A 14,931-nucleotide genomic window follows, 5' to 3' on the forward strand; every position below is an offset into this window, starting at 1 on the left:
TCATACAAACCCATAGCACTGTTATCAGTCCTGAGCAAGCTCTTTGAGCACTTATTAAGAAACAGAATAGGGATCCACTACACTGCAGCCAGCCTGCAGTCACTCCGACAATATGGATTTAGGAAGGGCTGCTCAACCTTGGATGTCCTGGAAAATATTACTAATGCTGCAACTACCTCAGATCAGAAATACTTTCTGGTCATAGCAATAGACTTTGCTGGGGCATTTGACACTTTATGGTGGCCAAGCGTCCTGGCCCGACTCTGGAAGGCCAACCTACCATCAAATCTGTATCAAGTCATCAAATCCTACCTGTCGAATAGGTTCGTGAAAGTCAGAGCACCATATTGTTCAGTAACAAGAAAAGTATTCAGAGGATGCCCACAGGGCTCAATCCTGGGTCCACTCCTATGGAACTTGGTTCTAGACGGCTTTTTGAACCTGGAATTCGGCGATGTCGTTCCCCCTAGCCTATGCGGATGATGTGGTTCTGATGCTGCCTGGGGGATCAAGGGCGCAACTGGAGAACACCGCCAACAGAGCAATAGAAACTCTAGAGGACTGGGCTAACAACAATAACTTGAAGATCTCATCCTTGAAGACAATATCTATATTATTAAAAGGAGCCCTAGACACCAGACGACCCCCTCAAATCAAGATACAAGGTAACACAATTAAGCTTACCATCGAATTAAAGCACCTTAGAGTCATACTAGAGAAGAAAATTAGAGGATACTCCACACTTTTTGCGAATCACGCCCAAGGAATGGGGTTTGAGAAGAAAAACCCTCAGCCTCTACTATAAAGATATTTTCCTGCCAGCGATTACATATGCTGCTGGAATATGGTATTGCAAGGCTACCACTGCAGTGAACTGGAAAAAACTGGAGACTACGCAGCGACACATACTCATAACCATCTCGAGAGCATGTAACACTGTAAGTACCCACACACTCCAGGCCCTAACAGGATCCCTCCCTCTGGACCTGGAGATTGTTAAGCATGGGCTACTCTATCAACTGACCGAAGGCAGAATGGCAACATGCCTCGACTACACCATAGATCTGTCAAATGATCCCAAAGCAGAAAGGAACCATCTCTCCGCTTACCTCCAACAAACTTGGCAGGCCCGCTGGGAAACCTCCAGCAAAGGTGCAATAACTAGGAAATTTCTATCCAACGTACAGCTGGTATACCCGAATTATCCACCGTGGCTCTCACCAGGACTCTACGCCACCTACCTGCTGACGGGACACGGGGCCATTAGAGACAAACTACAAGATTTGGATTGAGTGATACACCGTATTGCCTCTGTGGTGAACGTGAAACGTGGGAGCACCTAATGTACAGTTGTCCACTATATGAGGACCTCTATTGCAGGTTCATTACTAGAACACAGCTTAACCTCCGTAATCAAGTAGACCTCGCCATAACTGAAGTTGACACATACAAGGCATTCGCGCAGCTGGCCCAGGACCGCTTCACAAGGAGAAGGACGCTCCCACAGCCTCAACCACTGCAGTAAACAACCATGCCATGCAGACCAGCAGAATGTCTACACAACCACGGAAACCTTCCCAGATGATGAACTGACACCAGGGTGAAACAACCAAGGAATTAAACCTCACAACTCAGTCTACCTGAAGTCACAATCTCTATGACTACCGACAGATGTGTCCACTTGACGTGACAATCTCATTCAATACATGAACATGACATGAATAAGGTAACTGGACCTGACCTGACCTGACCTGGAAGTGACCAACTAAAAAAAAAAAAAATAAATAAATAAAAAAAATAAAAAAGAAATCACAGTGACAATCCGATTAGACAACCTCATCCAGCACATGCATTTGACAACCTGATCAAGGCAACAGGACTACCATGCAAGGGCTCAGAGAAATGACTGCAGCACATTGCTGCCACCTAGCCATATGGCAATCTGGGCTGGTAACCTTGACCAGCCTGCTTTCATTCCTATTCCTTGGCAGGGGGGGGGAGGGAGATGGCTCTCTGTCTTCTCCTCCTCCAGCCATTCCCCCTTTCCCTCTGGTGGGGCATGGGCATGCCCCACTGACTGCAGGGGCCATCTACCCTATCGGCCCCTTACTTCTCTTTCTTCCCCCCAGCCTTCAGTCTACCTACCCTTCTCTTTGACTATACACCGCGAAAGCCCCACGCATCCAAATTTAAATTAGCACCAAAATTATTGCCTGCCCCCATTAGGCCTTTAGAACTTGTCATTTTAGCGTACAACCCCATGGTAATTTCGGGGAACAAACTCCACATACTATCTCGTAATAGCGATTTTGCAATTATACCACCGCGATTTAAGTTTTTTTTTTTTTTTTTATCTATAGGATCTAGCCGCTGAAATCCCAGGAAATTAGGCGGCGGGACCTGCCAGAGTATAATAAATTTCTAGGTACACCTGGCCAGCCTCCTCGTTGGCATAGTACGGACAACGTCGGGTCCCATCAGGGGCTTGACGGCCAATAGGCCAGAAGAACAATGGGCACAACATACTACATAACACATGATCCACACACTTTTAAATCTCTGGTCTTGACAGTACTGTCCCTCGATACAGTGAACACTCGTGGAGATGGGAGAAATTCCTGGTGCCGTTTGACCCTCAACATACTTTGTACCTAAACATCATTGCTGACCAGGTACACTCTTTCGGGGCAACGGTCTTCCCCTCTGATGGTGCCATCTTTCAGCAGGATAATGCACCATGCCACACTGCCCAGATTGTTCAAGACTGGCTTGCGGAACATGAGGATGACTTCCAGGTATTGCCTTGGCCTCCAAATTCCCCAGACATCAATCCCATCACGCATCTGTGGTTTGTGTTGGAATAGCAACTCCAATCTGCAGCATCTCAACCAAAGACCTTACAGAGGTTAAAGGATTTGCTGGTTATGTGTTGGTACCAGATTTAGCATTAGCATTAGCATTAGTAGAGGCATATGATGCAAGAAAGCAAGCTTATTCAGCATCAGCCAAAAAAAAAAAAAAAAAACCCTCTCCCATTTCACCCCTCCGTTCGTTCGAAATACCTGTCCAGTTGAGCTTTAAATTTGTTTAGGCTATCAACTTCAACAACAAGTGATGGAAGTCGGTTCCACCAACCAACCACCCGCTGGCCAAAGGCAAATTTCCGCACATCTATCCGACATCCGTCCTTCCTCAATTTGAATTTATGCCCTCTGAGGTGATTATTCTGAGAAAGATGAAGAATCCCATTGGCATTGAGCATGCTCAAACCATTCAAAGCCTTATACACCTCTATCAGATCACCTCGCCGGTGCCTAGTCTCCAGACTCTGTAATTTGCAAAACTTAAGCCTTTCTTCGTAAGAGCAACCCTTTGTTCCATTTACTAATCTTGTTGCCCTTCTCTGTACCCGTTCCAGCAGCTCTACATCCTTCTTGAAATGAGGCCTCCAGACCTGTATACAGTACTCAAGATGTGGCCTAACCATTGCCTTATACAAGGGAATAATCACCTCCTTATCCCTGCTAGAAAAATTCCTGTATATCATTGACAAGACACCATGAGCTACTCTTGCAGCTCGTCTGCACTGCTCAGAGAACTTCATATCTGCCTGCACAATTACCCCCAGGTCCTTTTCATTCTCCACCACTGTCAGTGTAGTACCGCAGAGTTGATACATTGCTCTGGGGTTACTGTTACCCATATGTAGTACTTTACATTTGTCAATGTTAAACTTCATTTGCCACCTCTCAGCCCATCTGTTCAACCTTTCCAGATCCTGTTGCAGCAGCATCTAGACATATTTACAAGACACATTTAGAAATCTTGTAGCATTCATGCCTCACCAGGTGCAAGCTGTTTTGGCTGTACATGGAGGACCAACATCATATTAGGTAGGTGGTCATAATGTTTTGGCTCATCGGTGTAGTTGATACATTACTCTGGGGTTACTGCTACCCATGTGTAGTACCTTGCATTTGCCAATGTTAAACTTTGCCATCAGCCCATTGACCCAATTTTCCTGGATCTTGTTGCAATAGCTCACCCTGATGACTGTTGTTAACCACCCTGCCAATCTTTGTATTATCTACAAACTTAGACATTAAGCTTGATATACCTTCATAAGTATCAGTGATAAATATTGAAAACAACAATGGGCCCAGCACCGAACCCTGGTGAACTCCACTAATAACATTATTCCACGAAGGGCAGTGCCCATTGATAACTACTCTTTGTCTTCTTCCACTTAACTATCCCTTATTACAGTAACTTTTCCTTAATGCCACGTTGCTCTAGTTCATACAGCAGTCTTTTATGTTCAACAGTATTAGAATAATTAGTTGGATAGTCTGTTATCCTGGCTGTAGCTGAGGTTCGTGAAGAGGTAGACTACCCGTTTCTTATTCCAAGTGTGTTTATCAGTATTAATGATAAATTTGTTTAGATATATCAGCTGATTGCTTAATTCAAAAATCATTTCTGATAGGCAGTGAAAAACTTCCTTTTTTTTTTTTTAATTTAATTTTATTTTTTTATTATGGCATTATTGTAAACTTCAAGTGGTAGTAATTTGTTTACTACCACTTTCAAGGATACCTATTTTTTCCAGTATGTCCTCTTGATGGAATTTGCTGCCACTTGATTTACAGATACTGGCAATTTATGGTAGTGTTTATTAGTAGAAGGAATCCATGCACACAACTAATGCTTCATAATAGTAGGTCCTGAACCATACAATTATCATTTAATAATTAAATTTTGGCATGCTGTTTACCATTCAGGTTGGGGCAGTCTGGCCTGAAATAACATTATCTACACATTTTTGTTGGCTCTACTGGTATGGCAAGCATTTCACACCTTTTTCATTTGCATGGAAATTTCAAACTTCTGCACTGTGATATGGTGTTCTCTAGGTGCTACTGTTCTGTCCTGGTGTATGCAAAATTATGAATGTATTTAGATTTTTTTAGACATGAAGTTTTTTAAGATTTTCTATTTTCAAGTTTTATATCTACTTAATAAGTTCCTAGCATTCTTTACATCATTGCGTGTATACATTTTTTTATGTAGCCTTAAACAATAAATTTGATGTAAATTGCTACCTTCCCATTTTCCTGCATGGGCTGCACAGATACTTATGATTAATATGATTGCCTCAATTTTTTTTTTTTTTTTTTTTTTTACAAAGCATGAAAATGATGTGGTGCCTCCATAGCCAGGTGGGCAGGAGCAGCAGTGCGTAGCACACACTTCTTGATTAGACCAGGGTTCGAGCCCGTGACCACCAAATACAGAGGATGCGGAAAGGTCAGAGAATGACCACCACATATCTCCGTAGCAATATGGCCTTAGTTGCTATGCTCCTAAAAACCAAAATAACAACAATAACATAACAGCGTGAAAATGATATTTTCACAACAAGGTTGTGGAAATACAATTAGAAATAAATTTTCTAGAAATGAAAACTATTTCAGATGTTTTTATTTTCTCTTCTATAAAATTATTTATGCTCTTTTTTTAAAATGCCTATTTTTTTTCAAGAATGTTGGAATAATGCCCATCTTATTCTTAATGCTTAAAGGTGAGGATTTTTTAAACCTTTAGTGAATATATAAATGTCATTGCAATGAATTTTAACATAAGCTAGATCATTTTATACTATGCGAACAGATCATAATATTCTGAGATTATCAGATGTAAACAATTTAATATACAAAAAAGGGAATCAAAATTGACTAGTGCAAATGGTAACAATAAGTTGTTTAGTTTTTGTAGACATTTAAATACATAAACTGTGAAGAAGTGTTAAATTCATTGATATATAGTAATACTTAGAGAGGCTTAACTTATGCCAACGATGGCATTTCATTTAATGATTTTTTTAAAGAGTGGCAGAAGTCTACTTGCATCAGCTTAAGAAAGTTACAGGTGGAATCACAATTTCTGAGATTGATTTCAAGCAAACCTTGAATAAATTTCTGTTTTTATATTAGACCAATTCTAATCTTCAGAAATGATATGGGACATCTTTGATTTAACAGATGTCTATTATCATTTAACTTGGACTGTGTTACCTTGGACTTGGACCAAGTGGTTTGAAGAAAATCTGTTCCTTGATTTTATAAGGTGAGTGTTATATATGTATTGAAGATATAAAAACTCCCCTCATTTTAGCAACCTCTTAAGCCTCATTATGAGGTAACTCCATTGCTAATAAGGTAGAAATTATTCTGCTATTCTTGAATTTATGTAGCTATTGAAGCAAATTAGGTTTCTGATTTTTGTAGACACACTTGAATAGCATCTTACTTGAATAGACTCAGTTGAACCAAATAAACATTTTTTTCCACAGTAATGATGATAGAACAAAACAAATTGAACATAGATATAAAATTATATAAGGTAGATTGCCATAAACACAGAGATAGATAAATGCAATAATTCTGCATCCATAAAAGGAGGAAGAAGATTTATGATGATTTCCACTTTCTTGCCTACAGTATAATTAATTGGTAGTATGTTTTTGAAGTTACACAAATTTAAAATGGTTTCAGTTCAAATAGTTACTAATATACAATATATACTAATATTTCAGGAAGGAAGAACTCCCTTACATTATGCTGCAGCAATGACAAGAAGTGATGGTGGTGGTGCCAATACTTATCGATTACTTCTTGAAGCTGGTGCTGATTCAAGAATTAGAGACAGTGTAAGTGTTATGATTTATTAGACATTAAATATACCATGAAATTAAATCAGAAAATTAATTCTACAGTTAGAGCTATACTTGTCAAGGTGCAATTCCACTACCTGAATACCAAGATACCCATCAATAAAATGAAAATAAAATCTTAAAAATAGGAAACTAAAGAAACATTCATCCTCATTAGTCTATTTGTGTTCATTTTTTTTATAATAATTTTGGAAACAGTCATGTTTGTCTTTATTACAAATTTACAATTTTTTAGTTTTTGATATTTTAATAATAGTACTATAACTTGTTAACAGCAGAAATTGTTTCTACAGGGATGGGATACAATTTTAGCATTAGCATTAGTTGAGGCATATGAGGAAAGAAAGCAAGCTTATATAACGTCAGCCAAAAAAAAAAAAAAACCTTTCCATTTCACCCATCCAGACACTCCAAATGTTTGTCTAGTTCAGCTATAAATTTATTTAAGCTATCAACTTCCACAACAACAGATGGAAGTCTGTTCCAGCAATCAAATAACTGTTGGTAAAGGCAAACTTCAGCACATCTATTCTACAACTGTCTTTCCTCGATTTGAATCTATGCCCCTTCAGGTTCTTAATCTGAGCAAGTGGAAGCATCTCATCAACATTGAGCCTGCTCATACCATTAAATGCCTTATACCACTCAATCAGATCACCTCGCAGGTGCCTAGTCTCCAGATGCTGCAACTTGCGAAACTTCAGCCTCTCTTTGTAAGAGCACCCCTTTGTTCCTCTCACCAATCTTGTTGCCCTTCTCTGTACTCGTTCTAGTAACTCTACATCCTTCCAAAAATTAGGCCTCCAAACCTGTACGTAGGTGTGGCCTGACCATTGCCTTATGCAAGGGGATAATTATCTCCTTGACTCGGCTAGCAAAATTCCTATATATCATTGACAAAACTCCATGACCTGCTCTGGCAGCCCATCTGCACTGCTCAGAGAACTTCTTGTCTGACTGCACAATTACCCCAGGTTTTTTTCATTCTCCAACTCCCTGAGTACCACATGGTACGTTTCTCTTGGGTTACTGCTACCCATATGCAGTACTTTGAATTTGTCAATGTTAAACTTTAGTTGCCACTTTTCAGCCCATCTCCCTAACTTTTCTAGATCCTGTTGCAATAGCATACTGTCTTTTACTGTCATTAACTTTTTGCACCAATAAAATCAAAATCATCATCATCATCACTATCATTAATAACCCTGCCGAACTTTGTATCATCTGCAGATTTGGATACTAAGCCTGATATACCTTCATTGATAAATACAAAAAACAACAATGGGCCCAGCACTGAACTCTGGGAGACTCCACTAATAACATTAGTTCACATAGAGCAGTGTCCATTTATTACCCCTCTCTGCCATCTCCCACTCAACCATCCTTAATCAACCTCCCACTCAACCAACCATAAGGCTCAGCTGGACAGGTATTTCGAACGAATGGAGGGGTGAAATCGAAGTTGTTGTGTTTTTTTTTTTTTTTTTTTTTGGCTGATGCTGCATAAGCTTGCTTTCTGGCATCATATGCCTCTACTAATGCTAATCCCTTTAACCATTGTAGCAACTTGCCGTTAATGCCATACTGCTCCAATTTGTAAATCAGTCTTCCATGTGCACAGTATCAAAAGCTTTCCTGAAATTCAAGTATATGATATAAAAATTATTTTTTGCATCCAGTTTTTTTGTGACCACATTGTAGTATCCAAACAAACTGGTCAAACAAGAATTCCCCTTAACAAATCCATGCTCTGTCTGAACTATTACTGTAGTCTCGTCTAGATGATTGCTCTTAGATGATCGAGGGTTGCCCTAGTCTAGATAGGCGCCTCAGTAGCCAGGTGGGAAGCAGCAGCAGTACATAGCACACGCTTCTTGATTAGACCGGGTTTGAGCCCGTCACCACCAAATACGGAGGATGCGGAAAGGTCAGGGAATGACCACCGCATATTCCCGAAGCAATATGGCCTTAGTTGCTAATGCTCCTAAAAAAAAAAAAAAAAAAAAAAACCAACCAAACCAACCTAGTCTAGATGATAGAGGGTTGCTCTTACACACAAAGGCTTAAGTTTTGCAAATTACAGTGTCTGGAGACTAGGCACCGGTGAGGTGATCTGATAGAGGTGTATAAAGCCTTGAATGGTTTGAGCACACTCAATGCCGATGGGATTCTTCCTCTTGCTCAGAATAATTACCTGAGAGGGCATAAATTCAAATTGAAGAAAAACAGATGTAGGATAGAGCAACGTATCAACTCTGTGGTACTACACTGACAGTGGTAGAAAATGAAAAGGACCTTGGGGTAATTGTGCAGGCAGATATGAAGTTTTCTGAGCAGTGCAGACGGGCTGCAAGAGTAGCTCATGGTGTCTTGCCAATGATATACATTGTCAACGATATAAAGGAATTTTTCTAGCAGGGATAAGGTGATTATTCCCTTGTATAAGGCAATGGTCAGGCCACACCTTGGGTACTGTATACAGGTCTGGAGGCCTCATTTCAAAAAGGATGTAGAGCTGCTGGAACGAGTACAGAGAAGGGCAAAAAGATTAGTGAATGGAACAAAGGGTTGCTCTTATGAAGAAAGGCTTAAGTTTTGGAAATTACAGTGTTTGGAGACTAGGCATTGGCGAGGTGATCTGATAGAGGTGTATAAAGCCTTGAATGGTTTGAGCATGCTCAATGCCGATGGGATTCTTCCTCTTGCTCAGAATAATCTACCTGAGAGGGCATAAATTGAAATTGAGGAAAGACAGATGTTAGGATAAATGTGCGTAAATTTGTCTTTAGCCAGAAGGTAGTTGGTTGGTGGAACAGACTTCCATCCCTTGTTGTGGAAGTTGATAGCCTAAATAAATTTAAGGCTCAGCTGGACAGGTATTTGAAACGAATGGATGGGTGAAATGGGAGTGGGTTTTTTTTTTTTTTTTTTTTTTTTTGGCTGATGCTGCCTAAGCTTGCTTTCTTGCATCATATGCCTCTACTAATGCTAATGATCCTGCATCACTTCTTTATCCAGTGACTACATTATTTTCCCCAGAACAGAAGTTAAACTAACAAGTCTATAATTATTTGTGTCACCCTTTGAGAACCCCCTTTGTGAATACATTTACACATCTCCAGCCCATGAGGATCTTCCCTGAATCTAAGGATGCCCTCATAATTTGGCTAAGGGTTTGCTAACTTTCCTCGCTGCCTCCTTCCATATAACTGGATAGATTCCATCCACTCCAGGTGCGTTTTTTATGTTAACTTCAACAATTTCTTTTCCACTTTGCTCTCTGTTATTACAAAATGATTTAGCTCCTGTTAGAGTTTAGTAAATTTCTGTCCTCTTCTTCCTTACAAAATTTCTCATGTGTGAATGTAGATGCAAAATACTCATTCAGTTTGTCAGCTATCTGAGTAGCATTATCAATAGTTGAACCACCAACATCAAGTGGAACAATCTGATTCATCCCCTTCCTTCTAGAGTTTACATAAATAAAGAAGTATTTGTTGTTTTTCTTTGCATCCTTTGCCAAGGATTTCTCATAATCAGCCTTTGCTTGACTAACCTCCTTTGTGACTTGATTGCACACAGATTATATCTGCCTTAGGCTTCTGTGTCACCTGATGATTTATATTCATCCCACAAATTTTTCTTCTCTGCCAGAAGCCTCATTAGTTCATCTGACATCCATTTAGGTCTAAATCCTTCTTATTTTGTATGAAAAGCCTAGTAGCCTCCAAGATTAAGTCCCTGAAGGCTTCCCATTTAGAATTCACCATTGGTAACATCATCAGTTGATCCCACTGTATAGAATTCAAAAACTGTCTGATACTACTGTAGTCACCTTTACAAAAACTCTTCCCTTTACCCTTGATGGTAGTTACATCTTTAAGTAAATCCCACATCAGTACACTGTGATCATTGTCACCTAGTGATTCCTTTATCTGCAAATTCTTAATGCAGGAATAATCACAGCTTATTATTATTATTATTAGCCATATGGTGCAAGGAAGCCTGAAGCTTATGCTGCATCAGCAAAAAAAAATTCCCAAGTTACCCTGAGAGAGAGAGAGAGAGAGAGAGAGAGAGAGAGAGAGAGAGAGAGAGAGAGAGAGAGAGAGAGAGAGAGAGACAGTCAGTCAGTCAGTCAGTCAGTCAGTCAAAAGTAGAAAGGAATCATCAAGAAAGAGAAGAATGATGATATTCACCCCAGGACCCTGGGTGCCAGTAGCCCCTTGACCATGTTTCTGTAGAAAACAATCCTCAAATACATCCACAAAAAAATCTTACTAGCGTGCAAGAGACCAAATCACAAGTTCCAGTCAATATCTGGAAAGTTAAAATCCCCCATCATTCTGGTTTACTGTCCCCCACTATTTCTCTGTTTTAAGTTTACATTTGTTCGTTGTACTCATTAGAGTCATTAGGCCTATAACACACTCCTACTCTCATTTTTCCTTTCCCAGTGCTTATGTCACACCAAACTGACTCAACATTGCACTGTCCACCCATATCAACTGGATGCACTTCCTTAGATTTTGTGTTGCTTAACTTCTTTTTTTTTTTTTTTTTATGAAAATCCCAAACACGAGAGGTATTAGAACCAATAGTACTTAGTACCGTGTTTGAGTTGGAGGTTGAGAAGATGAAAGAAGATATTTGTTGAAGTTAGACTTGAACTTCTGTAGACTGTAATTTTCAGGAAATACTTATGAAGGAAGGTTGTTCCAAAAACAGCAGTTAAATGAGGAAGATAAAAAGTTGGGTCTGTGAGTTTGAAGTTGGACAGTAAATGGATGTTGGCTGGTGGCTGCACGTGTTTGGATTGTTTTGAAAGAGAGTTAACTAATTAACCTAATTAACTAACCTAACTGCCCTCTTCTGAATGGATTAATTAACCTAACTGCCCTCTTCTGAATGGAATCTTCAAGCATGAGAGAGGTTTTGGGGGCACTGCCCCAGATGTGGGAAAAATATTCCATGGTAGGGTGGATTTGTGATTTGTACAGAGTGAACAGCTGTTTGGAAGAAAAGTAACTCTGAGAGCGAAAGAGAAAACCAAGTTTTTTTAGATGCAGAGGAAGCAATATTTGTAATCTGCTTGTGCCAAGAGAAACTAGAAGTCAAGTTAATTTCCAAAAAGAATCTTGCCTAGAAAACGGAGTGTCACCAAAGATAAGCATAGGAGCTGAAGAATCCTTTTTGCGAGATATAAGACGCAACTGGGTTTTAGAAGGATTGAAATCAACTAAGTTGTCTTTGCCCCACTGGAAAATTACCTGGAGATCGGTATTTAAGGAATTGGTAGTGGACATGCAAGAAGTTGAAGCTGATTGAGCAGGACAAGATTTCTCCATTTGGAAAGTAGAAGGCAATGTGCTATCATCGGCAAAACTATGGATAGAATTTCCGGTTAATGGAAGAAGGTCATTAATATGCAAGAGGAAAAGAATGGGGGAAAGAACTGAACTTTGGGGAACACCAGCATTAGTGGAGAAGTTAGAAGACAAAGAGCCATATACCATCACCCTCAGTGAGCGATCAGAGAGAAAACTGGATAACCAATTACAAAAAACAGTTGGCAAACCATAAAATGGAAGCTTGTTTAGAAGACCTTTTTGCCAAACACGATCGAAAGCCTTTGAGATGTCAGGAGCAACTGCTTGTGTTTCACCAAATTTGTTCATAAATGGGTAACATAGCCAGAAGGTAATTGATTTTCCATTACTTTAGAAAGAGTTGACGTAATTGCAATGGGATGATAATTGGGCGGAAGGGATTTGTCACCCTTTTTAGGAACTGGCTGGATATGAGCAAATTTCCAAGCAGAAGGAAAAACACCTATGGAATAAGAAAGTGAAAACAGGCAGCAAAGAACAGGAGTAAGTTCAGAACCACAGGTTTTGAGAATAAATGGAGAAATACCATCAGGACCTAGAACTTTCTTAGCATCAAGATTCGTCTAAATCCTTCTGACCTCCTTTTGATGGAAGACCACAGCAGGCATTGAATCGAGCATGTTGGGAATGGTGGGAGGTGTTTTTCCAAAATCATTAATACACGAGTTGGAAGGAAAATGGGATCCTAGCAGGTCAGCTGTATCCTTGGCTGAAGTGACAATAGAACCATCTGGTTTTGACAGAGGTGAGCAAAAGTTGCGGCCAATAGCTTTGGCAAGAGACCAGAATGCTCGGCTACCATTAGGGCAAGAAGCAAGTTTTCTACTCTTAGCCTGTTCAAAATCTAGTTTGGACTGATTAATAACTGCTTTACAATTGTTGAGCTTTGGTGTAGGCAGAAAATTAAACTGAAATATTGGAAACAAACCAATTACAATATGCAACATTCTTCTCTTGAACAGCCTTAGCACATTTATTGGAAAAACATTGTTTAGATAAATGATGCGATTTTAAAGTTGAGTGTGGAATAAATTATTCCATTCCTACAAGAATAATTGGATTGACAACAATCTGAGCAAACGTTGACATCAGAAGTTTTGAAACCTAATCCAACCAAGGAAAAGAAGAAAAGAACTCTCACAGGCCATCCAAATTTGCATTCTTGTAATGCCAAACAACACGAGGTTGGGAATAGCCATGACATAAAGGCTCCATTGAAGAAGAGACAATCATCAAGTTGCGATCTGAGGTGCCTAAAGGACCGCTCACTTTGATTGTGTACTTAGAAGGGTTGTTTGTGAAAAAAAGATCAAGCGTGTTGGCTGTATGGTTAATGTTGTCTGGTATTCTGGTAGGGTAAATGAACAATCTGTGCGAGGTCATTAGTAATTGCAAAAGCCTCAGCATCTCGACCAGCTGGGTCTGTGTGACTAGGGAATGGAAGCCAGTTGGAGTTGTGAACATTAAAATCACCAAGGAAAATTACCTCACTGTTAGGAAAGTTAGACTAGAGAAAGTCAAGTTGCAAAGAGAGGAAGTCAAAGAGCTCCTAGTGATTAGTGGAGTTGGGAGACCAGTAGAGACAACAGTTGAATTTGACAGAATGAGATAGAGAGATTTTTAGCCAGAGAAGATCAAAAAGAGGAGATTCCAAATTACCAAGTCTTTGACAGGGAATATCAGAACAGACATATGCATAAGTACCACCTTTGAGACTAAAGGAATCATACAGCGAATAATTTTGGCAGCTGAGATGATAGTGGTTGCATCAACTGATACCTGAGATTCTGTCTGAAAAAGTACATGAGGTTTGACAGACTGCAGGTGGAAATGGGCATCGTTGAGATTAGAACTGAGACCACTTATATTTGTGAAATGGACTAGGAAGTGTTTGGGAGGTTTAAATCTTTTTGCAGATAAGCTTGCTCTATTAGTTTGACAATTCATGGTGTATTCAATTGTAAGAAAAGTGAGGGAGGACACGATGTATGAAGTAATGAAATTTTTGGATATGGCATACACATGGTAAGAATATACCCAGATCCCTGACATAACATGGCCTCGACAATGCCCCCTGCATACACACTACTCAGACTCCCTCCAGTCACTATCTGGCAGAGTAGAGGTAGCAAGATTGCAGTTGCAAATGGCCTTGCACAGATTGTTCGTTTGCCTACAGGAATACCGGACAATCCTAGGTGGTAGATGACCTTCATCAACCGGTGAAATACCACCACTTTGCTTATGTAGGCTTGAAGTGGTGAAACCCATGTTTAGTCTCTAGAGAAAAGTTTCCAGCATCCCCCTTCCCCCATACTTCTCCTTCAACCCATGCACGGTACTAAGTACTATAGGTTTTGATACCTTCGTGTTTGGGGTTTTCATAAAAAAAAAAAAAAAAAAAAAAAATTATACACTAGCTGATCCAGAAGCCTCCCAGAGAGTTACTGATAGGTTTGGTCCGTTGTACTAACTAGTGGCCAGCCTGCGAATGCAATTTTAGAGCTGTACCTCAAAATGTAAGGACGTTTGGATCTCGCCATGATGTTCATCATAACCTCAAAATACATCAGTTATATGGCATGATGGAAGAAATGGGGAAGGTTTGACTGGAACTTGGCTCTGGAGACTAAACATGGGTTCCACCACTTCAAGCCTCTAATAAGCAAAGTGGTGGTATTGCGCTGGTTGATGTCATCTACCACCTAGATAAACAGTAACTAACAGCATAACCCCTCCTCCTTCACTTAAATAAAAGGGTGCAAGAATATTTGATGATGCTATCGAGGCAGTGTTAGTTGGGTCAGA

General features: G+C 39.9%; 1 protein-coding gene across 1 annotated transcript in view; it reads left to right on the top strand.

Annotated features, from left to right (window-relative positions):
• The window catches only part of LOC150079425 (uncharacterized), a 227,770-nt gene that overhangs the window by 97,057 nt on the left and 115,782 nt on the right, over positions 1–14,931 (top strand). The window contains exon 12 of the mRNA XM_090383066.1: positions 6,596–6,709. Within this exon, the coding sequence (XP_090239192.1) occupies positions 6,596–6,709 (114 nt within the window). The remainder of the gene's footprint in view (positions 1–6,595; positions 6,710–14,931) is intronic.

Source organism: Mastigoproctus giganteus, chromosome 10 (assembly GCF_048544385.1).
Source record: "Mastigoproctus giganteus isolate SK-2022 chromosome 10, ASM4854438v1, whole genome shotgun sequence".
In the NCBI taxonomy this organism is placed as follows: domain Eukaryota; kingdom Metazoa; phylum Arthropoda; class Arachnida; order Uropygi; family Thelyphonidae; genus Mastigoproctus; species Mastigoproctus giganteus.